The sequence below is a fragment of the Muntiacus reevesi genome, chromosome 2, assembly GCF_963930625.1.
Source record: "Muntiacus reevesi chromosome 2, mMunRee1.1, whole genome shotgun sequence".
Lineage (NCBI taxonomy): Eukaryota > Metazoa > Chordata > Mammalia > Artiodactyla > Cervidae > Muntiacus > Muntiacus reevesi.
In genome coordinates, this window is record NC_089250.1 from 245,191,464 (window position 1) to 245,219,342 (window position 27,879).

At 38.5% G+C, this 27,879-nt stretch overlaps 1 protein-coding gene across 2 annotated transcripts in view; it reads right to left on the reverse strand.

The window, feature by feature from the left end:
- The window catches only part of CDH11 (cadherin 11), a 151,774-nt gene that overhangs the window by 11,328 nt on the left and 112,567 nt on the right, over nucleotides 1–27,879 (reverse strand). The window contains exons 6-12 of one of the 2 annotated variants that reach the window (XM_065925452.1): nucleotides 27,621–27,788; nucleotides 23,931–24,118; nucleotides 16,921–17,174; nucleotides 10,333–10,469; nucleotides 9,173–9,306; nucleotides 8,826–8,943; nucleotides 2,468–6,450 (exon numbers count right to left, since the gene is read on the reverse strand). In XM_065925452.1, coding sequence (XP_065781524.1) covers nucleotides 6,293–6,450; nucleotides 8,826–8,943; nucleotides 9,173–9,306; nucleotides 10,333–10,469; nucleotides 16,921–17,174; nucleotides 23,931–24,118; nucleotides 27,621–27,788 — 1,157 coding nt within the window. In that variant the 3' untranslated portion in view covers nucleotides 2,468–6,292. Of the gene's footprint in view, nucleotides 1–2,467; nucleotides 6,451–8,825; nucleotides 8,944–9,172; nucleotides 9,307–10,332; nucleotides 10,470–16,920; nucleotides 17,175–23,930; nucleotides 24,119–27,620; nucleotides 27,789–27,879 lie in introns of those variants that run through there. The other variant, XM_065925451.1, reaches the window with a different exon arrangement.

Sequence of the window (27,879 nt, forward strand, 5' to 3'; positions counted from 1 at the left end):
TTGGTATCAACAGACTTTTCAGGTTGTAGTTTATCACATTCCTTAGAGTCAACCCTCCTCCCACTTTCGTTAGAGGATAATTTTCTCTTGGTGATAGGGAGGGAGAAAGGAATGTATTTCCTGGTTTTAGAAAAGGAAAACTACCAGGGAATTCAGTGGGAGATAAACATTTAGGGTCTTTTAGTGAGTTGAGAAATCTCAACGGTTAAGTCAGTGACCAGAGCGAACCTTGAAAGAATAATCTGTCTAATTCACCAAAAAGACCTATTCCTCCTTCTGTTAGGTTGAGGAGGAGGTGGGTTTCCAGATAAATTGTGTTCTGTGTTGGAAAAACTGCAGCAGTGAATCTCAGGCAGAAAAGGAACATAATTATTTATACAGTGAAAATGGCAGGGCATTAAAAGCCATCTGCCATTTTGATCTGCCAACAGAGAATCTTCCATATTGAAGCAATTAAGGGGGGAAAAGTCCCACAGAAATCTGTTTGATTATCTTTAAATTATAAAAATGAAAAGCTAGAAGCATATTTGGATGCTTTTTGGTGCTGCTCATCAGAAAAAGAATTGTCATTAGTTTAGACCAAAAAAAAAAAAAAAAGAAGAAGAAAGAAAGATGTTTGCCAATTGGTCTAATCAGGATGAATCTGTCTTGGCTATCTTTCCTTACCCAGCCAAACCTGCTTTCCATACAAACTTTTTTTGTTCTATTTTTTAAAATATTTTTAATTAATTTATTTTTTATTGAAGGATAATTGCTTTACAGAATTTTGCTGTTTTTTGTTAAACCTCAACATGAATCACCCGTAGGTATACACATATCCCCTCCGTTTTGAAGCTCCCTCCCATCTCCTTCCCCATCCCAACCCTCTAGGTAGATACAGAGCTCCTGTTTGAGTTTCCTGAGCCATGCAGCAAATTCCCCTTGGCTATCTATTTTACATATGGTAATGTAAGTTTCCATGTTACTCTTTCCAGACGTCTCACCCTCTCCTCCCTTCTTGCCATGTCCATAAGTCTGTTCTCTATGTCTGTTTCTCCATTGTGGCCCTGTAAGTAAATTCTTCAGTACCATTTTTCTAGATTCCATATATATGTGTTAGAATATGGTATTTATCTTTCTCTTTCTGGTTCACTTCACTCTGTATAATAGGTTCTAGGTTCATCCACCTCATTGGAACTGACTCAAATGTATTCCTTTTTATGGCTGAGTAATATTCCATTGTGTATATATACCACAAATTCTTTACCCATTCATCTGTCGATGGACATCTAGGTTGCTTCCATGTTCTAGCTATTGTAAATAGTGCTGCAGTGAACAATGGGATACATGTGTCTCTTTCAATTTTGGTTTCCTCAGGGTATATGCCTAGGAGTGCGACTGCTGGGTCATATGGTGGCTTTATTCCTAGTTGTTCTATTTTTTTTTAATTTGATTTAATTTGATTTTTTTTTAGCAGTTAAAACTTAACTCTGAATATATCATATATCAGAACTCATTTGATCTGCAACATGACGCATATTAGATAATATACTTACAAATTTAATACATTTGAAAGTCATCTTTTCCTGCATTCAAACCTTAGATGTCCAATATAACTTTGTGCAATAATATATGATGAAAGGATAAATGGATGGAAGGAGTGGGTGATCTGGCACTGACTCCTTCAGAAGATTCCAACATAGAAAGAAGGGTTGTCTTTTTAGCCTGAAGCTTATCTCATAACATAATCATCTTTCCACAATAATAACTAAGCCCCCAAATGACTGAAGCACATTACATGTCTTTCTATCTACTTTTTCCATTTTAATCCATGCATTTGGTCAACCCACTTTTTTTAAATTTTGGGATTTCAGAGCTCGTATTCTAATGGGAGACAGAGAAATGTATGCTTGGAACGCAGAGTGATTAAAAAACACTAGAGGTTAGTGCAGTGTTCCTGGAGCACAGAAGAGGTAGCATTCAGGGGTGGACTGGAATGCCCAGCAAAGCTTCACCTAAGAGACTTCATTTACAATGCCACTTGAAAGAGGAGGTATAATAGTCAGGGATGGGGGTACATTTTCCACAGAACAAAAGCCAGAAAGATAAAGACCAATACAGTATACTAACACATATATATGGAATTTAAAAAGATGGTAACAATAACCCTATATGCAAAAAAGAAAAGGAGACACAGATGTACAGAACAGACTTTTAGACTCTGTGGGAGAAGGTGAGGGTGGGATGTTCTGAGAGAACAGCATTGAAACAAGTATACTATCAAGGGTGAAACAGATCGCTAGACCAGGTTGGATGCATGAGACAAGTGCTCAGGGCTGGTGCACTGGGAAGACCCAGAGGGATGGGGTGGAGAGGGAGGTGGGAGGGGGGATCGGGATGGGGAACACATGTAAATCCATGGCTGATTCATGTCAATGTATGGCAAAAACCACTACAATGTTGTAAAGTAATTAGCCTCCAACTAATAAAAATAAATGGGGAAAAAAAAAAAAGCATGGGCATGTGAGAACACAGCATATTTGGGAAAATAAAGATGGTTTGAAGCTTTTGGAGCACGGTTTATTTATGGTAACAAGAGAAAGGAGATGATAGATGCAAAGTTTATGGGAAGGAGGTCATATCATTTCTTGCTCACTAGGCTATAAAGTTTCAGTTAAAGCCATAGGAAATGGAGAGTCATAGGAGAATTCTAAAAAGAAAGACATTATCAGTGGGGGCAAGTTAAGTTAAGTGGGGGCAAGACTAGGGTCAGACAGCCTGTTTGGAGGCCACCGTGATAGTTACAGCTCCTCTGCAGGTAGGTCATGAACAGTCACTATCAAAATCACCTGTGCTTTCACAAAATACCTAATTTTGCTGCATGTGCTTTTAGGAATTTCCTGATACATGGGACTATGTCTCACTCACTGCTACAGCCAACATTTAATCTTTAACCCTTGCTCTTTACATTTCATCATTATTTGGAATAGAGGTTTGGAAATTAGAAATGTGAAGTTCAAAATCAGGATATTTCAATTTAAAGTATCAATTAGGTCAGTAGTCAAAATCATACTGTCTTATTATTAGTATCCAAAAATTGTGTTAAAAAGTGAACATCTGTTTTTTAAAATAAAATTAAAATGGAAAGGAAACGTCCTAAAATACACACATACAACACAAATCTTAATTTTAATATAATAATCAATATTAAGCTTAACAATAAAACTCTAGAAATAATATCCCCATTAAATTAGTAAGTAAAGCCATTATTATTGCTATTATTTAGCACATAAAGCACAAATCTATGCAGTTTGTCAAAAAAACCCATTTTTTTTAAAAAGGATGAAGCAAATTGTCATTATTTAATTTTTATGTAGTTGTCTCCCTAGAAAACCTAGGAAAATAGCTGAAAACTTCTCAGTGTCCAATAATAAATGAACTAAGTAAAATAGCTATAGTTTATACTAAAAATTGTCACTTAGAAAATATACATAATTTAAAAAAATCTATCCTAGGACAGCATCCAAAATATAAAGTAGCTAGTCATTATCTTAATAAGAAATATGAAGAACAAAAATGAAGAAAACTATAAAATATTCCTGATGGTAATTAAAAAGAGAAAAGATTCAATGGGAACTCAGATCATGCTTCTGGATAGGAAGAATATTTTAAAATTGTTAGTTTTTAAATTAATCTGTAAATTTAAAGCAAACGCAATAAAATTTATGAAAATACTTATCAAGTACCTAAAAAAATTCTAAATTATATCTGGAGGAACAAAGAAACCAAAATCTAAGAAAGAGTAACAAAAGGAAAACAATGTGGACAAAATACCTGTCAGATTTTAACATAATATGTGTGAAATCACTCATGAAAAATATGATACTCTCATGAGAGTAAATAGAATAGGAAATGTTGATAGTCCATAAAATCTAGTAGTATGTAATGCAGGTGAAAATAAGGATGGTGTTATAAACAAACTAGAAATGACTATTTCTTAAATGATAATTAAAAAATGGCCAACAAAGGGAGCTTGTGTATTTATCTCATATGAATAAAAGGTTGGAATGGGAAATGTGATATATAAGAAAGCAGATAAGCTAAGTGAATATTGATGTCAATTTTTCATGAGAAAAATCTTGCTAAGAATAATATTACATAAAAAATGAAAGGTCATGTACACACTGCTATATTTAAAATGGATAGCCAACAAAAACCTATTATGTAGCACATGGAACTCTGCTCAATGCTATGTGCCAGCCTGGATGGAAGTGGTGTTTGGGGGAGAATGGATACATGTTTATGTATGGCTGAATCTTCATTGTTCACCTGTAGCTGTCACAACATTGTCAATTTGCTATACCCCAATACAAAATGTTTTTGGTCTTAAAGAAGAAATTAAAATGAAAAAAAAAATCTTTACTTTAAAACACAGCATAAACAGGACTGAAAGGACATTGAAACAGTGAGGAAATTATGCAGTAGGTATGATAAGACATGCTATCAAGGTTCTGTTCAAAATTCTTTATGCAGAGCTTCAGCAGTACGTGAACCAAGAACTTCCAGATGTACAAGCTGGGTTTAGAAAAGACAAAGGAACCAGAGACCAAATTGCCAATATTCCCTGAATCATAGAGAAAGCAAGGGAATTTCATAAAAACATCTACTTCTGTTTCATTGACTATGTGAAAGTCTTTGACTGTGTGGATCACAACAAACTGTGGAAAATTATTAAAGAGATGGGAATATCAGACCACCTTGCTTGCCTCCTCTGAAACCTGTATGCAGGTCAAGAAGCAACGGTTAGAACCGGACATGGAACAACAGATTGGTTCAAAACTGGGAGAGGAGTGAGATAAGACTGTATATTGTCACACTGCTCACTTAATTTATATGAAGAGTACCTCATGTGAAATGCCAGGCTGGGTCAAGCACAAGCTGGAATCAAGATTGCTGGGAGAAATATCAACAACCTCAGAAGATACCACTCTAATGCCAGACAGTGAAGAGGAACTAAAGAGCCTCTTGATGAGGGTGAAAGAGGACAGTGAAAAAGCTGGCACAGCATCTGATCCCAACACTTCATGGCAACAGAAGTGGAAAAAGTGGAAACAGTGACAGATTTTCTATTCTTGGGCTCCAAAATCACTGTGGAGGATGACTGCAGTCATGAAATTAAAAGACACTTGCTCCTTGGAAGGAAAGCTATGACAAATGACAAACTTAGAGAGCATATTATAAAGTAAAGACATCACTTTGACAGAGGGTGAGATGGATGGATGACATCTCAATGGACATGAGTCTGCGCTAACTCCAGAAGATGGTGAAGGACAGGGAGGCCTGGTATGCTGCAGTCCATGGGGTCACAAAGAGTCGGACAGGACTGAGTGACTGAACAACAAAAGTGTGTGAAAAGAATGTGCTTAACCAACAATAGTCAACTGATATCATATACCCTTATAATGAAGTCAGGAGGTTATTTTGGAAAAAATGTTGACATTAAGTATAATGATGCTAAAAAATGCACATCATGTATTATTATGTAGAGAAAAAAGAGAACATTATTTTATGGTTGCCTTTTTTTAAAGATCAAAATATATGCCAAGAAAACAGCTAGAAGGCTATAAAAATTAGCAGTGATTATTTTTAGATTGTATATTACCAAGTTATTTTATTATTTCTAAGTTTATTTCTGCTTATTTGTATTTTCTAATTTTCCTACAAGGAATATGTATTAATTATGCAGTAGAATAAAATTATAAAATTTGTCCTTCACAAATATGTTTTACTATAATTTCCATGACTGATTAAAATTACAGTTTGTCCTTTTCTCTTCATACTTTCCTGGAATCCTAGATTGATGAATTTTAGATCTTTTTCTCTTCTAAATACTATTGTTATTTGATTATGGGGTAAACAAAGATTTTTTAAACAATAATTCCAAAATCAAAAATTAGAAAAGACACAAGCTCTATATTCATAATATACAGTGTTACTACACCTGACAGAACCCAGGAAACACAAGCGTTCTAGGTCAATTTATTTATTGGCAGGGTGACCTTAGGTAAGTCTCTGAATCTTCTGACTTTTCATATTCCTTCCTCATCGAGGAAATGGGGACAAAAATATCCAAAATGCCTACTTTCTGGGGCTGCTTAGGAATTAAGTACAACAAGGGGGATTAGAAAGCTTTAAAACCAATGAAAAGCTACATATACGAGAGGTGCGATTCTCAGTATTTTTTTTTCTTTGTGCTTTTCTTATTCATTACATGTTCCTCATGTTTTTAAAAGATGCCATAAGTCTAGTATTTTCAAACTAAATGCATCTCAAAGCCTGGGTGGATCGGCTCTTCATCTCCCCAAACGGCACCACTCTTGATATTAATAGCCAAAGATGGACTCAGATGTCGAAGAGTTACCAATGTTCTACTTCCCGGCTGCCTGCTGAGTTGTCTTTGAAGCTCCCGTGCTGTAGAATGGAGTAAGATAAAATATGAAATAAAAGGTTTGTGTATATTAAGATGGCTTCCCCTCTTATATTTTTAAAGAGGCCGAATGCTTCCACAGAGTTTAGGCAAACACAATCCTGACTATTTACATGGCATAATGGAAGTAAACACTCAAGGAGAGAGAAAGCTGATGCTTTTACTCAGCATGCTATAAACCATTATCTCATGTTTTCTATGGAAAACAGTCTCAGCCGGGAAATTTGGTAACTCAGTAGGCTATTAATAGGATGTGGAATGTGATTACTCTTTTTGGATTACTTCAATATGTAATTACTTTTAGGAGCTGGTAGAAAGAAACTCTATTAAATGATAATTATAGGACTGTATTTGCTTTAAGGTTTTGTAATAGCTCTAAACATGGGAGTTTTCATTAACTGTTTGCCATAGTTAATAAAGGCATTTTTCTTAAAAAGTAGCAATTCCATGCAAAAGTGGTGGCTCCACATAGAATTAGTTTCTTATAGGAAAGGGCAGGGGAAACTGATCATGCTATAGGTTGGCTTCTCCATGGTAATATAATGTCCTTGAAAATATAGGTGGCATCTCCAAAGTATTGTGACAAAGTGAACTATTTATAACTCCCGAGAGAACAATAGGTCTTAGTATAATGCTTTCAGAGGGTTAACAGCAACTAAATATTAAAGAACACATAAAGTGAAGACAAGGCAGGTGATGGCGGTGAAGTTGGCACAATAAGAAAAGCCTAGAAACACCAGCAGTTTCAGGAGGTGTCCAGTGATAAATAGGGATGTTGCCAGGAATACATTCAGGAGTGAGACCTCAGATGTAGACTGGGAATTATATGAATACAGAGATATGAGGATCATAATGAAATGCTCAAATCAGCCCAAGAAGTAATAATGAAGTATGTTAGACCATATCCCTTCAAATCCAAGGAGCATGGGAAACACTTCTCTCCTTTAATAATTCACCCAGGAGGGCAGGTGGTTCAGGCTGTTACCTCTAGCCTTCTGTAAGCCCAGCTTTAAAATCTAGGTCTCGTTCTCACGTGGCTGATTTACCCAGTGGCCTGTCCCTCATTTTCCTCATCTTCAAAATGGGAATGATAATAATTCTTACTGTTGAGAAAATTTAATAGAGTACAGGAAGAATCCGGGCATGGTGTTTAGAACATAGTTTGTTGTGGTGGTTGTTTAGTTACTAAGTCATGTTCGATTCATCGCGACCCCATGGACTGTAGCCCACCAGGCCCCTTTGTCCATGGGATTTCTCAGGCAAGAATACTGGAGTGGGTTGCCCATCTCCCCATTCAGAGGATCTTCTCGACCCAGGGAGCAAGCCTACATTTCCTGCATTACAGACAGATTCTTTACCACTGAGTCACTGGGGAAGCCTCTAGAATATACTAGCTGGTATTTATAATATTGATAACACTGATAATGGTGATGGGGAAAGTAATAGTAATTAGTTTAATTTAAGAAGCTTTAAGCCTGATCTCAGTCACCAAGAAATCAATATATAACCTCCCACATAGCTAGCATGTATCTAATGAAAACGTGTGAAGAAGGACCACCTTTTTTTCCTATATTGAATCATGGCATTTGTCTTCCTGTTTTTACAGACTTGCATTGTCACAGGCTTATAGCAGCAGGTGCAGACCAAAATAGTCTGGCCAGGAGTCAAGAAACTTATTTTTTGATCTTGGCTCTGCTGCCAGCTTTGTCTAGGGACTGAACTGTTTGGGCCTACACAACAACAACGAAAAACAACTACTGCAAATAATTTGCAAGTCTAGAATCTCCTTGACTAATGAAATACGAAGTAGAAATCCCATCAAATTTTGCCATGTTTACAGCAGAGAGACTAATGCCCTTCAGGCAATAATTCTACAACCACTTTTAGGTATCAAGCTCTGTACCCAACACACTACAATACAACTGTGCTGGAAAGGGAAAGACAGCTGAAAGATTACATTGCCTTACAAAGCTGAACTAATCTCTTTTAATGCTTTTCTGGATATCAATATTCATAAAGCCATACTGTCCCCTAAGGGTTTATCAACCTCTTAAAAAAAATAAATGAAGTTGTTTGCATATTGACCCTGTAAGCGTCCCTACTTGGTTTCCCCAGCACTTCGTGAATATCAAAGCCAACAAGGACAACAACAAAACCAGTGAAATAAAAATAGACTCACTTATTCCTATGCACCAAATGAGCCCACGTCTCAAAATAAAGGTGGCATTATTATTTCTTGTTTGTTCTTCAACAGAAAGGCATTATTAAGATTAGGGGGGAAATACTTGTGCTCTGCAATATAAAAGCCATTTGTTTTCCATTTCTACTTCTCTGAACGCACAGGAACCTTGGTACGAACCTCTGTTGTCTCTGACTGTGAAATTTGGATTGTGAATGATTTCAGGGGGTAGACTGAAGATAAATCTTGGTCCATTGGCTGTGTCATCCTTGTCATCTGCACTAATTGTAACAATTGGCTGAAAGAGAAAGGTGGCCCATAAATAAATCATGCTAACATTGACACATCATTTATTCAAAAATTCCTGGCTGGCTAAGAAGCCTGATTTTAATTAGAGAACTTAGCTCTTGAACTAAACCAGGGCTCTGAAGCCTTCTTGGGCAGTTGGGAAGTTTCTCCAAGGGATGCTCTCAAAAGCAAACTCTGGTTCTAAATGATTGCTCCTAGCCAGGGCAGGGCAGCATTACCTGGTTGGAATGTGGCTTGGTCTGGTCACTCTCACAGATGAAACCTTCATAAGGGGCAGCAAACTTGGGAGCATTGTCATTAACGTCAAGGACCCTAATGGCCACAGGGACTTTGGCTTCCTGATGCCGGTTGTCTGAAAGGAGAGAATTCAGGTGGTAAACGTGTACAAGAGAAGGATCTGTGTTGGTCCAAGGTTCCTCCCGGGAAAGAGTGAGCTCCAGCTTCACTCAGGCCCTGCAGGCAGATGCACTGTTAGCACAGAAGTCACCTAAAATCCGAAGCATGCCAAGTGCAGTGTGAGGGTGATGTCCTAGAATAAAGGCCAACATTAGACTGGTAAGAAATAAACCACTTTTCCCTTTCTGCTGAGGTTTAATCCCAAACACTTGTAGTGTAGTGTGGCTCCTGAGACTGTAGTCTACAACAGCAGTTCTCAAAGGAGGGTTCCCAGGACAGCATCAAACAATTTGGGAATTTGTTAGAAATGAAAATTCTCAAACCCAACCCAAGACCTGAGTTAGAGGCTCTGAGGGTGTGGTCCAGAAATCTTTGTTACAATAAGCCCATCGTGATAATCCACTGCATAATCAAGTTTGAGAATCTCTGGTCCTTGACTCTTTGCAACCCCATGGACTATAGCCTCCATGCTCCTTGTTCATGGAATTCTCAGGAAAGAATACTGGAGTGGGTTGCCATTCCCTTTTCCAAGGAATCTTCCCGACCCAGGGATCGAACCTGGGTCTCCTGCACGGAAGACAGATTCTTTACAATCTGAGTCACCAGGGAAGCCCCTTATAGGTAAACAAAAACCCATTAATAAATCTTGGCTCTAAGAATTCTGCTGCTCTGGGTTTAAACAAAACTGAGGATAAAGTGGGGAATCTTTCAGTGGTGGTGAAGTGTTTCAAGCTGCAACAGGCTATCAGCTCATGTGCCAAGCCTGTATCCAGTTCTGCCAAAGAATATGAAAACAACTCCATTTGCTTATATGTCTCTCTAGATAGATGACCAAAAATAAATTTTAAAGATTGAAAAACATGTTTAAGACTAAAAAAAAAAAATTGTTCTATCTCAGCTATCTGTTATTTTCCAGAATATAGATAGTCTGAAGGAATAATATTTGGCAAAGTAGAATCAAAACCCTTAGGATAATACTTACGGATTTCTGCTGCAAAAACTGATATGTTGAGCCAGGCAGTTTCTTCTCTATCCAAAGGTTTTGTAGTTTTAATAAAACCATCCTCTGGATTAATAGTGAAAAACCTGTCCAGGTCAGTGTGACGATCGATTGAATACCTAAGCAGAATGCAAATGAAGCAATTAGACTGAGACATTCCAAGCAGCTTAATATTGGAATATTTTCTCCATGCTATATTTAAAGCAACTTTTTCTATGACTTGCTTGAGCTAGATTTTCTTTTTAATCAAATTTACTTTTCAAACTCTGTACATGAATCTTTTATAGAAATCATTTTGCCACATTGGAATTCTTTATTCGGGACAATGAATGAAAGAGCTGTTTAGCATATTTGATTGAGAAACAGAATAACATGCTGCATATTTGATTGAGAAATGGAATAACAGGCTGCATATTTCTTCATATTTACTACAATCATCCACCATCTGAATATTTATGAACTTGCATTTGGGAAGCGGGTTTACCTTGCTCCCAAACTACTCAGATAGTCACAAGTATATAGAACTTTTGCCAGATTTTTGCATATGAAATATTAAATACTCTTAAGTTTACCTAAAGTTATCATCAAAGATCATTCACAGTCCAGAAAAAAATCAGTTTTCTTCATACTTAAAGGAAAATGATAACTACAGTTTGAGTAAATTTATTCAATGTAATTGGTTTTAGCGGTTCTCAGGTAGCTTGGTTCTGAATTCCATTGTGAAATATGTAAAGCAGCCTTGGCCATTCATTTGTAGAGCATTCTCCCCACACTTTAATGACCCCCTGCTAAGTCTAACACCATAGTTGGAAGGTTTCAGCTACTCCTTCATGTCCACTAGAAAAATTTGCCTTTTTCTAAAAAAAGACTGAGTAATTTCTAGAATATTACAGGGCAAGGTGAGGAAGAATATGGGTCAAGAGGAATGGTCTTTACTGAGGGGTAGTAAGGTCAAATAACTTGCCCAGGATAATGTGCTAGAGACATGGCTCTAATAAGTGTTGACAGTTGTCCATTGGTTTCCATGAGGGACTGGATCCAGGATCCCTGAGGATACTAAAACCCATGGATGCTCAAGTCTCTTATATAAAATGGTATAATATTTGCATATAACCTACACATATCCTCCTGTACACTTTCAATTATCTCTAGATTATTAAAATACTTAATGTAATGTAAATGTTATGTAAATAGTTGCTGGTGTTCCACAAATTCAAGTTATGCTTTTTGGAACTTTCTGGACTTTATTCCCCCAAAATATTTTGGACCTGCAGTTGGTTGACTCCATCAATATGGAACCCATCAATGCAGAATCCATGGCTAAATATGGCCAGCTGTACATATGTCTAAAGGCATTCACTGAGAGTCATACAACCAAAGAATATTAGAGATGGCAAAGACCCTGGGTGCCACAGAGTTTAATCTCTTTAATTGACAAATGATGGGATTTGCAAATGATCTATCTCCTGGTTTCTGGGGAGCCAGTATTAGAACCTGGATCTTCCAGTTAGAGATCATGTTCTTTCCAACAAAGAGGAAATAAGTATGGTGCAGCACTTCATAAAGTATAAAACATGAGCTCATCCATGATACCATTGACTTCACAGCTCCCTATGGAAATGGAATGATGAGTCCCCTTCCCCAGTGATAAAACAGAAGATAAACTATCACACACCTCATAAATGTCAGTAGAGGCTCAGTGACTGAGCTAACTGAACCCTAAGCAGAGCTCTATGTGGAAAAAAAGAGAAAAAAATAATAGAATATATTTTCCCTGACACCAGAGAGTTTACTATCTACTTGACATGATAAGACAGGCTCATGAGAAGAAAGATAATTAACAAAAGTGTTATTCTATACAGTGGAGCATGTGGATTTTGGTTTTGTAAAGTCCTAGGTACAAGTTCATGTCCCACTGTATATATATCAAGTGATACTGGAGAAGCCACTTAAGTTCTTTAAATCTCAGCTTACTTATCACTTAAACTAGAATATTAATAGTACCCAACTTTAAGGTCTTCTGTGAGAATGACATGAAATAATAGATGTTGAAGATGTATAACCTAGTGCCTCACATATAGTAAACAGAACAACAAATATAGCTGCTATGATTTTTGCTGTTGTCACTGCTATCACACACTGGATAGATCATGGAAGTTCTCAAATGTCAGTCTACAGAGTATGATTTTCATCCTATAGCCAGTGAAAAAATCATGAAGGGCTTTCGATCAGAGGAAAAACAGACTGAATCAGACCATCAGGATGATGAATACGATAGGGTGGGCAAGGTAGTCTGAGCTAGTGAGAGTGGGGGAAGGAGCAGAGGAAACTTAAGGAGCTGATGTAGTTTTTAAGGAATATGAGGTGATAAGAGAGTTAGGTGTAGGAGTGAGAGAGGGAATGAAAGACCATGTGATAAAGACAGAACTAGTAGGATTCAGTTGATATTTGGAGGTCTGTGGGAAGCTGGGAGAGTCCTAGAGAATTTTTAGCATGGGTGTCAGAGAGGGAGGCATTGGGAAATACAAAAACAAAGTCAACTTAGCAGGAAGAAGAGACTGGAATTCTACTAGGGCTATGCTGCCATGCCAGCAGAGAAAAGATTCAAGTCTATCATAGGCTTCACAAAGTCAGGAGTAGAATTCATCTTCTTCTTTTTAAAGTATGTCACACAAAGTATAGGCTCAAATATATCTTTCTAATGAATGAGCGAGGAAAGGAAAAAGGAAGTGGGTAAAAATGCACAGCAGATAGCAGAAAAAGTACAGAATTAGAGTCAGGGAGAAAGATCAGTCTAGAGGCAGAAAATCTGGAGCATTAACTCAATTTAAACAGCAGAAATGGAATGAAACTGTAAATAAGTGGACACAGGGAGAAAGAAAATCTGAGGTCAAAGGTTGAGTCTCAGGGAGTCCCCAGTGCCTGGGCTGGGATGGAAAACTAGCAAAGACACCATGTATGTCTCAGGCATGAAGAGGTTACTGGCAATGAAGCTAAGAGGAAAGAATATTTCAGGAAGGCAATGGTGAAGAAAGGGTCTCTAATGCTACAGAGTCTGAGAAGAAAGATTTGCAAAAACTTCCAAGCAGCTAAGAGTTTGGGTGACACTATAAGGCCCTACCTGTATGTCCAAGGATACAAATTCCCTTAAAGGTGAAGATAAGCACTCAGGAAAGTAGGTAGTCTGGCTAGAAAGCTTACCGAAGAAAAAACTTTAAATGTTTTTCTATGAATTGTTTGGTAGTTCTAAGAACTAGGACCTGAGTGGGTGAGGGAAGTTGGTTCAAGGTCAGTAATGAGCATCTCTGGATAATTATAGACATGAAAAATGCCTTCACACACAGAATTGCTTCCATTGAAAATATGACCCAAATAACCAATCACAGATGTGGATCCCTAGAAAAAATGAGGTGCCAAGGAAATGAGCGGTTGTTCCATGTGTTTTTACGTCACCACATTTAAAACGCTGTTAATGTACCTCAATATTCTAGGCAAAGCTAATTCATTTAAAATTAACACCATGAAAATTTTTGAGTAGTTTAAAGGTGCTATCAAGCTCCTCAGTCGTTATGTATCTTCTTGCATACAGAGCACAGTACTCAAACTTTCCTGGGAAATCTTTCCATTAGTGCCTGCTCAGCCAGAGTAAACCACCCAAGGCAGATCCGGATTAAAATCCAGTCTCCAATACTGACTGGTCATGTAACTTTGAGTAATTCACGCCAGCACTTTGAGCTCCAGTATTTCCATCTAATGGATCCTAAAGTGATCACTGTCTCAAGGTTGTCTGAGGATTAACTTATATAACTTAGTGCAGGGTTATCTGGAGTCAAGAAAATTGTCTTCCTTTCTCCCCAGAGGGACAATGTTCAAAGACTTAAAGGCAACTGAACATTTACATTTGGGACTTCCTTCTGCCCCGTCAGCAATGTTTTTGGTATAAATAGAAAAACTCCACTATCCATGATATTTTTTTTTCATATTCAGATATACTTACTTTTCTTCCCAGCTTTATTGAGGTATGATTAATGATAAAAAAAATCATCTATATTTAATGTCTAACAACATGATGTTTCAAAATAAGTATACCTTGTGTAATGATTACCATGGTCAGACTAATTAACATATTCATTGCCTCCTCGCATAGTTACCATTCGTGTGTGTCTCTGTGTGTGTGTTTGTGTGTGGGGGTGGGGGCAAGAACACTTAAGATCTACTCTCTTTGTAAATGTCAAGTCCACAATACATTATTATTAACTAGAGTTACCATGCTGGTCAATATCCCCCCCCCCCCATTTCCCCTACTCTCTAGATCCTGGCAACCACTATTCTACTCTCTGTTTCCACATAGGAGTAACATGCTCTATATGTCTTTCTGAGTCCAGTTTATTTCATTTAGCAGTTGTTGTTGTTTATTTGCTAAATTGTGTTCAACTCTTTGCTACTCCATGGACTGCAGCAGGCCAGGCTTCCCTGTCCTTCACTATCTCCTGGAGTTTGCTCAAACTCATGTCCATTGAATTAGTGATGCTATCTAACCATCTCATCCTCTGCCGCCTCCTACTTTTGCCTTCAATCTTTCCCAGAATCAGGGTCTTTTCCAGTGAGTCATTTATTCACATCAGATGGCCAAAGTATTGGAGCTTCAGCTTCAGCATCAGTCCTTCCAATGAATATTCAGGGTTGATTTCCTTTAGGATTGACTGGTTTGATCTCCTTGCTGTCCAAGGGACTCTCAAGACTTCTCTGGCACCACAATTAGAAAGCATCAATTCTTCAGCGTTCAGCCTTCTTTACAGTCCTGCTCTCACATCCATACATGACTACTGGAAAAATCATAGCTTTGACTATATAGACCTTTATCACTTAGCATAGTATTCATCATTTAGCATTGTATCCTCCAAATACACATATGTTATCACCATTGGCAGAATTTTCTTTCTTCAGGCTAAATAATATTCTATTATATAGATATATCATGATTTCTTTGTCCATTCGTCTGTCAATGGAAATTTAGACTACTTCCATAACTTGTCTATCGTGAATAACACTGCAGTGAACATGGGAGTTCAGATACCTGTTCAAGATACAGCTGTTATGGAAAGCAGTATAGAGGTTTCTCAAAATGCAGATGGTGGCTTGTTCTGCGGGCTGTAACTTATCAACCCGTGACCTAGACAGACATATCCCCGCCCTCTTTGAGTACACCAACGGCAACACCGTGTACGCTGTCACTGTGATGCAGCAAGGTAACCGCTGTGAGGTAGAAGCTGCATCCAGTCTATCTCAGGGTCCCTGGGAGAACTCCTGGAGGACATGGCACCCAAGTGCAGGTGGGAAAAATGAGTACCATGTTGCAAGCTGGAAAAGACAAGGGAGAGAGCTCCCACCAGAAGGAAGAATATACAAAGGCCAGGAACTAGAAAAGGACAGGAAATGGCCTAGTCTAGCTGCAACTGAGAGTCTGGTGAGAAGGGAGGGGAAGAAAGCAGAGAGACCAGCAGTGACTGAGGGGTGGGGTGGGGAGGGGCCTGAAAAAGAGCTTAAGCCGAGTGAGAGACTTGAGATTATTTTGGACTATGAGACAATGAGAAACAATTTGATCGTTGACTTTTTTGTTGTTGTTGTTGAACTGAAGCATGACATGATGTTTGGATCACTCTTGCTACAGGATGATGGAAAGGTAGGTGGTAGTCTGGGGGTATGGAGACCATGAGGAGGCAGAGGAAGGAATCTAAGCAAGAACAGAATTCGGAGAGTGGCCATGAATGGATAAACACCTGCTAGAATCCAGGGCAGGTTTCAGTCAACTTTCCATTCCTGCACTATATAGACATGCCTTGACTGTATGACTCAAGCTTCCTTCCGGTCAGCTTCTTTCTCATCACCGTCTCATCTTCATCATCAACCTCACTGGTTATCAGCTCAGGTTGGGGAGACAGGGGAGGCAGGGTTCTATTTTCTAGTTTTCTTTTCTAAGTCACAAAAATTTATTCATGATAAGAAAAGCACTCTAAATTTGAGGGTCACTTTATTTTCTCTTCAAAGTGTTCAGCAGTTAGATAGACAGGGCTTGCTTTCTGAGCCCCCTGATCACTCTCTGGGTTCTTTGGTTAAGTCACTTTGTCCTGCAGAACCCCATTTTTGTCTCAGTTTAAGGGATAATAATTCCTATAAAATAACGTTGAGAGGATAAATTAGTTTATGTATCTGATTCCCCTTAGTGAAGTAACTGGAGCATAGAAAGGTATTCAATAAATTAGAATTACAGTTATTATTTCACAACCATTATTTATACTTCACCACAGTTCTCTGAGACAGATGGGTGAAGATAAGGGTTATATCACCTAGTATAACCAGGAAATCTGCTTCAGAAATTATGGAGCTTGAATGAGTCTATCCAAATCACTGGAGTAGAATTTTCATGTCTCCTAAGTCTTCATCTTATTTACATTGAGTGATATCTTGGACCCTTCTTGAAACTGAAGGATGTGGCTCCTGTAGGGCTTTCCTAAAACCTTTTACCTCTAGAATTCCCCATCCAGACTTAAAAAATAAGTTTCTCTGTACCTTATCGGGCTGTTGGCAGCATCAGGGTCTTTGGCATGCACTCTCCCCACCACAGTGCCAGGTGCTGCATTTTCTTGGACTTCGTGGATGTAACTTGGGGCCAAGAACATAGGGGGCTCGTCAGCATCTTCCACTGCAATCTTGACCGTCACGGTGTCCTTGAAAGGCCCGTTGCTGATGAACTTCGGGTCAATGTGCACATTGGCTGCCTCTACCTTCAAGTTGTATGCTCTTTTGGTTTCAAAATCTACAGGCTGACAAAAAAGAAGAGAAGATTGACAACCAATTCCTTGAAAGAATAATGGAAAAGAAAGACCTGATTGTTTTTATAGGGCAGCGTGAATAGTTGTTCAAAGAGAGAAAATCAGTGTCTATTCAATATCCAATTACCTGAGCCATTTGGTCAGAAAATCAGACAAATCAATTGTTAAAACTTGGAATGTGTTTAATGGGTAATTCAAGGAGCATGGCAGACTCAGAAGGACCCCATCATCTAAAATGAACCACATTCTCTGAACACACTAAGGCTTCCTGATTCAGTCACTAAAATCACTTAAGGAAAGAAATTAAAACATTACAAAAATAAATGTTGTAGACCATTCTGAAAAGTACTAAGAATCTTGGTAATAAAAATACTCAATGAATTTTAGTCAGAGAAAAAAGTGATGTCTTGTTAGATGACTCTCCCCTCTACCCATACACACTCTGGCTTAATCATATTAACAGTCTCATTTTTAAAACTTTCTGACCACAGAGCATTTCTCAAAGTCAAGAAATCTTACCAGCAGTGGTCCATAATCTAACTTAATGTGGTTTATGTGGGTGGGTTTTTTAATGTGGTTAATTTGAGTGGGTGGGTTTTTTGAATGACATTATCCTAATTATTGATACTATTATCCCTTTTCCAATTCTTCCATTCCCAAACACATCAAGGACATCTCAGTACTATTTCTTACCTGCTATGCTTCCTAATCTCCCTTTTGAAAGACTATAGAACTCACTAGCTAGAATGGAATGACATTACTTTGTTTGGACTGAATTCATTTTTAGGTTACTTCCTATTTATGGCAAATGATATAGAACAGTGTGAGTACTTCCCAGTTAAAAGAATGTATATTTGTACAAGATTCAATTGAAAGAAAAACAATTATAAATAATATAGATTTTACACAGATGTGAAAAAAATGGAGTAACATTTGAATGGCTGTCATTATTAAGAAACTGATGGTAAGCACTCCCACATTCTGAAGGAGGGGCGGTTCTGCGAATCAGCCAGCAACGGGTGAAAAGTAAAATCACGGAGGAGAAACAAGCCTTCCTGCCCGGAAGCAGAACTTTCTAATTAGCACTCTGAATGATTCTGAAATCCCAAATGTTTGCAAAGAGTTGGGTCTTTTAAGGCTAGCATCTGCCTGCCATGTTGCTGTCATCTGCCTGGTATTATTTTGAATGGGCATATAATCATAGGGCTTAGTCCTAACCTAATTCTACAGAATTCTAACTGAGGATGGCTCCAATTTCAGGAAGGTTAAAAGCATTCAACGCCCTTGACACTTTCCTCCCCAGATTCAGAGAACACTCCCTTTTCTTGAAGCAAAACCTGTCCCCAGCTGTTCCATGTTACCCAGAAGTCTCTTTGTTCTTCACTGGGTTACTGAACAGCAGAAAGGAATGGTATTTATAGGCTGAAGGTGTGAGACTGCTGCAATTCCTCAAAAATCTCTGTGACTATCAGACAAGATGAAAAACATGAATACGACAGTTCTGAGACCAGGCAAGAAGAAATTTTCTTCTCCCAGATAATCTGTTGATTCACCTGGTAACAGAATGTTTTGAACTTGACTTAGGTACATGCCTAAGGACCCAGAGCACTATTTCCACTGGAAAGCCTTGTTAATGTTAAGGTTAGTATAGTATATTTTGACTGGTACTTGCTGAATCTAGAGCAAAGCTCCCCAGATCTTTGCAAATGCTTGTCTGGAACACCCTTTCTAGTTTGGTGAGACTTTACTGTCTTCTGGTGGTCATCCCAGGCTTATGAAATCCTCCCCGTCTCCCCCAGACAGATTGGTCTGGCCCCTTAATTGCACATCTGCAGTCCCTTGTCCCCCACCCCTCCTGAGTGAGGAGCATCCCAAAGAACTATACAGAGTTTTGCTGATCTTTGCTGCCCTCTGCCTCCCCAGCACCCAGGAATGACTATACCAAATGATAGCATGCACCAGTCACTGTGATTGAAAGGAAAGCAGAGCTGATGGACGGACAACATTTAAGCATCTGCCTCTAATTTATTCCCTGCCTCCTTCCAAAAGAGACTTAAGGTAGTTTCCCTATCCATGTTATGAGTAGTTGAAATAAAGCTATATGAAGCAACATACTACATAAACCATAAAAATCTCAATACTCCCGAGTTTACTAATCCCAACTCTAAAAATCCTGCCTGAGGGATTAATTCAACAGAAAACCAAAACAAACAGTATTCAAAAATGCATGATGCTGTTTAGACATCATTGAGGGGTTATATCTAATCCTGGGAAACACACACACAAAACCCCAAACCCAACTGTGAGATTTTATTAAGGAAATAATGGTCCATCAATAGGATGGGATGTTATGTAGTCATTAAAAATGATTATGTATATTATATAACAGCATGTAAAACATTTATGATGTGCTATTAAGTTAACACATCTGATCACTCTGTGACTGCAACTGTGTTAAATGTTACACGTCCACATCTATATGTATGTGGACAGAGAACATAAAGAAATAATCAGGCATGTGTGCATGCATGCTAAGTCGCTTCAGTTGTGTCTGACTCTGTGACCCCACAGACTGTAGTCTACCAGGCTCCTCTGTCCAGGGGATTCTCCAGGCAAGAATACTGGAGTGGGTTTCCATTCCTCCTCCAGGGGATCTTCCCAACTCAGGATCGAACCTATGTCTCCTGCGGCTCCTGCATTGTAGGCAGTCTTTTTTTATTTTTTTCTAACCACTGAGCCATTGGGGAAGCCATAATCAGGCATAAAAGTGGCTTTATTAAAATTGTTATTTTAAAAATATTTAAAATGCCTTCTAATGCTGCTCTGTCACTGCTTTACAAGGAGTTTATTTGTTTGAAACTGAATAACTCCGAGACTATGAAGAGATCTCTCAGTAATAACTGGGAATCCCACTCAGTCAAAGCTGTTGCAGCATTGGATTTTCCTAAGTCCACCAAGCCACCTACAGGTCTCATTTTTACTTTGCACTGGTTCTTCTTCAAGTAGTCACACAGAGATCATCTCAATATCCCAAAGGCAGCTCCTCCGTCTCTCTCTCTCTCACGAGCTTATAAGCCTGACACTTAATGTGTCTGACACAGGGTATTCAAGAAATATTTATTACTTTCTAAGCTATTCAGTACAAGAAAGTGAAAGTGTTAGTCACTCAGTCATGTCCAGCTCTTTGCGACCCCGTAGGCTGGAACCCTTCAGGATTCTTTTCTGTCCATGAAATTCTCCAGGCAAGAATACTGGAGTGGGTAGACTTTCCCTTCTCTAGTGGACCTTCCCAACATAGCCATTGAACCCGGGTCTCCTGCATTGCAGGCAGATTCTTTACCATCTAAACCACCAGGGAAGCCCATTCAATACATGAATAACTCCTAAGTAACTCTTGAATTCTTTATGTTTATCTCTTCTGCTTTCTTCCAGTCTTTCTAATTTCTCTCTTGAATTCCAGCAAGAATTTTTCAACTGGTCCCACTGTATCCATCTCAAAATCCTCAAGACCGAACTCACTCAAGTTTCTTAAATGTGTTCTGTTTTCATCAAGACCAGTCCTTCATGCACTTGTTTTCTCTGACCCTCCTCTCCTTATCCGTTTGATAAACTCCTACTCACCTATGAAGACTTAGCTCTAGAACTGCTCCCTGTGAGCGGTCATCCATGACCCATATTCATAGAGACTATCAGGCGTTATCACAGTTGCTTCTCAACCAGGAAGTGATTTTGCTGTACCTCACCCCAGGGAGTATTGGGCTTTGTCTGGAGCTATATTTTATCATCACAGCTGGTGGCGCTGGGTGTGTGCTTTCTGACATCAAGTAAGGGGAGATCAGGAATGTTGCTGAACACCATACAACGCACAGAACTGCCCCCTACAACAAAGAAGTCTCTGTCCTGAAATGTTAACAATCTCAAGGGTCAGAAACAACCTCTCTATTTTAACTGTCTTTTTTGCTTAACTGTCCTGTTAAATTCTGATCTCCCTGTGACCAGAACTCTGTTTCTTCCATTTTAGATGTCCAGCCTCTCACAAAGGGCCTGCCTGACAAATAATAAAAACTCAATCACACTTGGTAGAAAAATAAGTTGAATGAATTAAGAAACAAGTGGAAAAAAAAAAACAAACTATATTAGAGAATATTTTTAAAAGGCACAAATAGTTTCATGGGTCTCTCTACATCTTTTTATATTATTAAATAATATATAATGTTTCCTATAAGGATCCATCATTTTACTCTATTAAATTCACCTCTCAATATTTTTTTTTCCTCCTGGACAGTTAGAACTTCATGCTATAAGTTTAAGCAAATATTCTTTTACAAATGAATGAATATCCTACTCTGTTTTCAACCTAAAGATCAGTGCTTTATGGAAGATTATTCTCTTGCCTGAAATAAACACATTGAATTGGGGGGAAATGTGCAAATTAATCATATGCAGAGAGCTCATTTGCGATGTGTTAGTCCCATGGGGTGATTTAAGTGTTTCAGATTTTAGAGACACGGTGTGTGTTTATACCCTGAATACACTGAAAACAGGTGACAACCTTAGCATAACCAACTACCCAATTACTTGAACAGCCAAGGATGCAGGCAGGAATCATTGATGTCACCGCTCGTATGTCAGTGTCAGACAGAAGGGATAGTCATATTAATTAACAAAGCAAGTTGACAGCTCTATGCTACAGGCCAGTTCACACAGCTACTTTTCCAGAGGAGAAACCAGAGGGAGTGATTATCCCAGCCCCTTGTGGCTGGTGATTATGCTTTGGTGACTATACCATTCATCATCACTAATGTTGATTTCTCCATATATCCAAAGTTTACCACAATTTCCATACTCTTTTATGACAGAGTCACTCTTACTTTCTTTTCCTTTGGGTCCCCTCATACTTCTCCCAAACCCAACAACATTGCTTTCATATGTTGTGAAAACTGGGCTTCTGAGAACACATCTCTCCCTGCTTCCTTTACTAAAAGATTCCTCCCAGGAATCTCCCTCCCATCCCACCCTTGCCTCCTCTCCAGCAGCTGAACTCTTTATTGATTCTTGAAATTAATTTTTTCATCGGTGTTCCAGTCCAATCTTTCCCATCATACCAAGGAACTTAATATTCAGGCTACAAAACCAAGTTGAAAATGAATGTTTGATTAAAACCAAGGAAATTCCATCATCCAATTCAGATTTGATACTCCATATACTTTAATGATGTAGAGGTATTGATTTCTCAAGTGGTACATTGGGGGGTAATCGTTTTATTAGAATATCCACTGAAAGCCAATCAAATCTGGCTCTCTTTTATAAAACCTTTTTGGTCCAGCTATTTCCAAAATGCCTTAAGTGGGAAGATGTTCCAGAATACACTAATTTTGAATTCCATGTCTTTAAATTGCTAGCTGTGTGATTACAACAGGATTAAATTATTTAATCTGTCTGAGCCCCAGCCTCCTCCTAACTAAACTAAGATATCATTGCCCCCTGGGATACTACCATCTACTTTATATGATTTTCATCATATAAAACAAACAAAGGTTACTATGAGTTACAGGCTGTCTCTGGCCAATATTTAGAATTGAGTAAATGTTAGATTAAAAAAAAAATCAAGAATAAACAATAAGCTCATCTTTGTAGTGAATTAATCCCAGGAACACATTTTTAGCAACAGTTTAGCTGACTATGAGGGAAGATCCATTATTTTTGTTTCTCAGGCTCAGTTTTGACAGAAAATTGAGCAGAGGATTTGGTTCACATTTCATAGAAGGCCCAACAATGTAACAGACCTTGGATGTTTGAGATGGGAAAAGTTCTGGAGAACCTATATTAATAGATTCAGCTTGGCAGATCCAACAAGGAAATGTCATGCATGCTGAGGGCTGCTTCTCCAAAATATAGGTTTATCTAAACATCTTTCTTTCCCTGAGGAAACTGTGCCAAGTCATACAAGAACTAATCAGTAATCTCAGGGCAAGTATTATCACCCCCTCTCTTTCTTCCAGTTTTACTGAGATATAATTGACATATAGCACTGTATAAGCTTAAGATATACAGTATAAAATCTGACTTTCACACATCATGAAATCATTACCACAGTAAGATTAGCGAACATTCATCATCTCATATAGATACAGAAGAAAAAGCAAAAATTTCTTTTTGATGAAAACTCTTAAGGATTTACTCACTGAACAACTTTCATATATAACATACAGCGGTATAAATTATACCCCTAATACTTATTCATCTTATATATAGGAGTTTTTCCCTTTTGACTGCCTTCATCCAACTTCACCTTTCCTCATCCTTCACCTCTGATAACCACACATCTGATCTCTTTGTCCATGAATCTGTTTTTTGGTTTGTTTTTGAAGAATAATTGACTTACAGTACCATGCTAATTCCTGGTGCACAACATAGTAATTTGATATTTCTATACATTTTGAAATGGTAAATTGATTTTCATCTGTCACAATAGCAAGATATTACATTATTATTGACTATAGTCACTAAGTTGTATAAAAACTAACTATAAATCTCAGTTAGGCACCATCAGTGCCTTCTGCCAGCTCCCTCTGGAATATAGTTCTGTTATCTCCCAAAAACTCAAAGCTCAACCGCAAAGTCTGAGGTCCAGCCCTCAGTTGTCCATATTCTCAGTTTTTAGCTTTCAACTCTTTGTTTCCTGCAGTCTTGTCCTGGCAAAGCAGGCCACATTGCTGCCACATCTGATTCCTCACCCCAACTCACCTTTTTCAGTTTCACCACGCCCTCCTGTGTTTCATAGTCCGTTGTGATTTCAAACAATTCCATCCCATCTCCATCAACAATATTATACGTGACTAAGCCATTTTCTCCAATGTCTGGATCTTTAGCCTTCACTCTTCCCACTTCCTCCCCTGGGACAGCTGCTTCTGACACAGACATCTGGTATACGCCTAGAAGAAGAAGATATCTATTTTTATTTTCCCTTTTATTTGGCAGCTGTAAGACTTTAGATTTCATTGAATCCCAATAAATTTCTCAAAGGGTTTGACATTGAGCTTCCTATTGATTGAAAACATGAAAAGAAGTGAATGGATGCGAGGAAGATCCCACACAGCTTGCTTGTCAAAGAAATGTTTTCTGTAAAGAATGATGAAATAATATCAGGGTCCAGGGTGGTAGGGTGGGGGTACCTGCCACATGTGAGAAAGGAAAACAATGCTCAGTTACATTTCCCATCAGGAACTGATGGAGGGCCATGTACATCTTCACACGTTCAAAAAAAAATCAAAACCTCTTTTCACGTCTTTGAAATGGCCCAAAGTTAATTCTAAGGCTCATATATGGCACTCGCAGGTGCCCAGAAAGAGAATGTCTTCTCTGTTTAAAAGCCTTCTGTAGCTCCATATTTATTTTAAAGTCAAATGCAAATTTTGTCCTTCAAGGTCATGACCCTTCTAACTCTATATTTGACTCTCTTCTTATTTTACCTCCTTCACCATTTGATGAATGGATATCTTATATGGAAGGTTTCTCACAGTGTGACATTTCCACATAGATTTTTTAAATATGTATTGGGAACCTACTATATGCTGAGCACTGTCCTAGCCTTTGGAAACTCAGTAGTAAATTAAAGAGACAAGATTCTCCCCTCATTCTACAGAGGAAAAATAATCAAATGTATACATACTCTGATATCACTGCTACGAAGGATAAAAATACAGTAAGGGACAAAGGATAATGAAAGAGTATAAGTGTGCCTGTGTGTAAGTGTATGATGTGTGTGAGTGTGTTCATGTGAGTGTATGTGAATATCTCCTGAAAGGACTGGGCCAGATAAATCATGTGAATATCTGGGGATAAAAGTACAAACAAAGCAAACAGCAAACTGCAAAAACCCTAAAGTGAAAACAGTGAATATGTACAGAACAGTAAGACCACAGGTGTGACTGCAGCCTTCTGGTAGGAAATAAGTGTAAACAGGCTGGGGCCTAACTGCACAAAGTGCATTGCAGGAGATGGAAAAGACGTCAGATTTTCTTTAAAAACGTGTAGGAAGTCACTGAAAGGTTTCATTAAATAAATAAGATGAGATCATCTTAATTGTATCATCAGAATTAAAAAAAAATATTCTCTGTGAAACACTGTGGAGAAGCAAGGGTCAGAAAACCTGGCCTCTATCACTGCCAAACCTAGTGGTTTGGGACAAGCTACTCAAGCAATTTAAGCTTTAGTTTCTCCTTATGTGGATTTTATCCATTTTAATACTCTGTGTACATTTGTCTATATTGTTTGGCTGTGACTGCTTTCAGCTCAAACCCATATTCAACTTAAACTCACCATGTCCTCCATGATAAAGGACAAGTCGGAGATGGGAGTCTCTGAATATAATTACCAATTTATATGAAGGTTTAGCAAAACTTGCTCTCAGGTAATTTTCTCTAAATCTCATTCAAGTCCACAGCTATAAAACTGGTTATCTTCACAGTAGTGATGTAACTTCACTCTATGCTTGTAGGGGAGCAAGGACATTAATCACTGCCTGCTAATAGTCCTGCATGGTCCTTTCCATCCAGCATACCAGGCAGGTTTAGAGTGTGGATAATGGAGCATGCAGTTTCTTACAGTGCTCTATGAGGCTTAAGCTTATTGGGGATACTGAACCTTGTGCCTGACCAAGCAAAGTAATCTTCATCTCTTTGGGGACTTTATGAGAACTGGCTGTTACCCTGTAATCCTCCACCTTAATGTCTCCCTTCCAGAGACTTGTCTTTGCATTCCTTTGAGTGACCATGGTGCCCATCTGGGGCCACACTTGGTGGCCTTCCCTATTTTCTCACTTGTAAAAAGTGCCATCTCTCTGGCAATAAACTCATAGGCTCTACCAGCTAATCTAATAAAGAAGCTTTCATGGTGAAGTCCCCATGATCTATCAGCACCAGCATCATTATGGTTATATTGTACCTCTGTCTGTACCTACACTGTATACATAACCAGATTTGTGTTCAAAATCTAGCTTTGCTGTAATCTTTTAGGCAACTTACAGCACCTTCCATGGAACCCGGTTTTATCTGTGAAAGAGAGGCTCTCATATAGATTTGCAATAGTAGTAACTATTCATTGAAGGGGTTATAGTTGTTGTAATTATGATTATTAGTAATGACCTTTCAAATATTTTTTTTTCAAATATTTTTTTCTTTTATTTCCTGCTGCAATCCTATTAATTTTGCAGGACCATAATCACCTAGATAATAATGGCTAACCTTTGTTGACAGCCTATGCCAGATATCATTGTAAGATTCTACAGTAGCTCATTTAGTTCTAACAATATCCTACTAATTAAAATTTTTTTAAAAAAATATTTATCTGTCTATTTTCCTGTGTTGGGTCTTAGCTGTGGCATGCAGGATCTCGGCACATGGACTCTCTAGCTGTGGTTCGGGCTCAGTAGTTGCAGCACGTGGGCCCAGTTCCCCCAGAGCATGTAGGATCCTAGTGCCCCGACCAGGGATTGAACCTATGTCTCCTGCATTGCAAGATGAATTCTTAATCACTGGACCACCAGGGGAGTCCCAACATCCTATTAACTGAGTCTTGTGGAAGATTGTATTTTGCAAAAATAGTCCAAACAGTATCTCCCAGCTCACATGCTTCTCTTTCAGAGACTTTAACAGTCCTTCCCTTGAAAGGTGGGGTCTATAAGAACTCCACTTAAATTTGGGCAGTCTTATGACTACAGTGGAAATGATGCTATGTAATTTCTGAAGCTTGGTTATGACAGGAAATACGGTTTCTACCTGATGTCCTTGGGGCTCTCCTCACTTTCAGAACCCATCCAAGCCACTCCTTGGAGAGGCTGACATGGACGGGAAGCAACAGCTGACATTAACTTGCCAGCCACGTGACTGAACCAGCTTGGAAGTGGATCTTCCAGCCTCAGTCAAACTCTGCCAATGGATGCTGTGAAACAGAAAAAAGCTGCCTCTTTCAGGTTTTGCCCAAATTTCAGACTCATGACAAAAATAAACAATTATTATTGCTTTAAAGCACAAGATTTGAAGTAGTTTGTTAGGTAGCAATAGATAACTGATCCAGCTACTATTACATATTCAGGTTAGAAATGAGAACACTGAAACAGAAAGGTTAATTAATTACTACATCACATCATGAGTGCCTAGTAAAATGGATTTTTCTCTTCCTAGGGTTGTGAAATTTTCTATGTCTCCACTTTCTCCCACTACCTCTCCTCCACTTAAGATTTCTGTTGTCATTACTGTTGTCTTGTGTGTGTGTGTGTGTGTGTGTGTGTGTGTGTGTGTGTGTGTTTCAAGAATGTTATAAAGAGCCTCCATTACTCTAGATTCCTTCTGGAAAGTTGAGTATAGCAGGGATGGGTCAGAGAAAAGAGTTGGCTGTGGCACCACTGGAAAGTGAAAACCAAGCCCACCGACTTACTCTGCGGAAACTTTGGTGGGTTGTCGTTGACATCGGTCAGTGTGATCGTCACTTTGGTTGTCCCTGAGAGTCCACCCATGTGTCCACCCATGTCCTTGGCCTGGATCACCACATGGTACTCCTCCTTGGCTTCCCTGTCCATGTTGGGAAGAGCCGTTCTGATGATACCTGGACAGGTGAGCAGGGAACACCACAGATATTCATTAATTACATTGTAACAAATAAGATCTAGGCACGGGGAAGCCACGATGAATAAAAC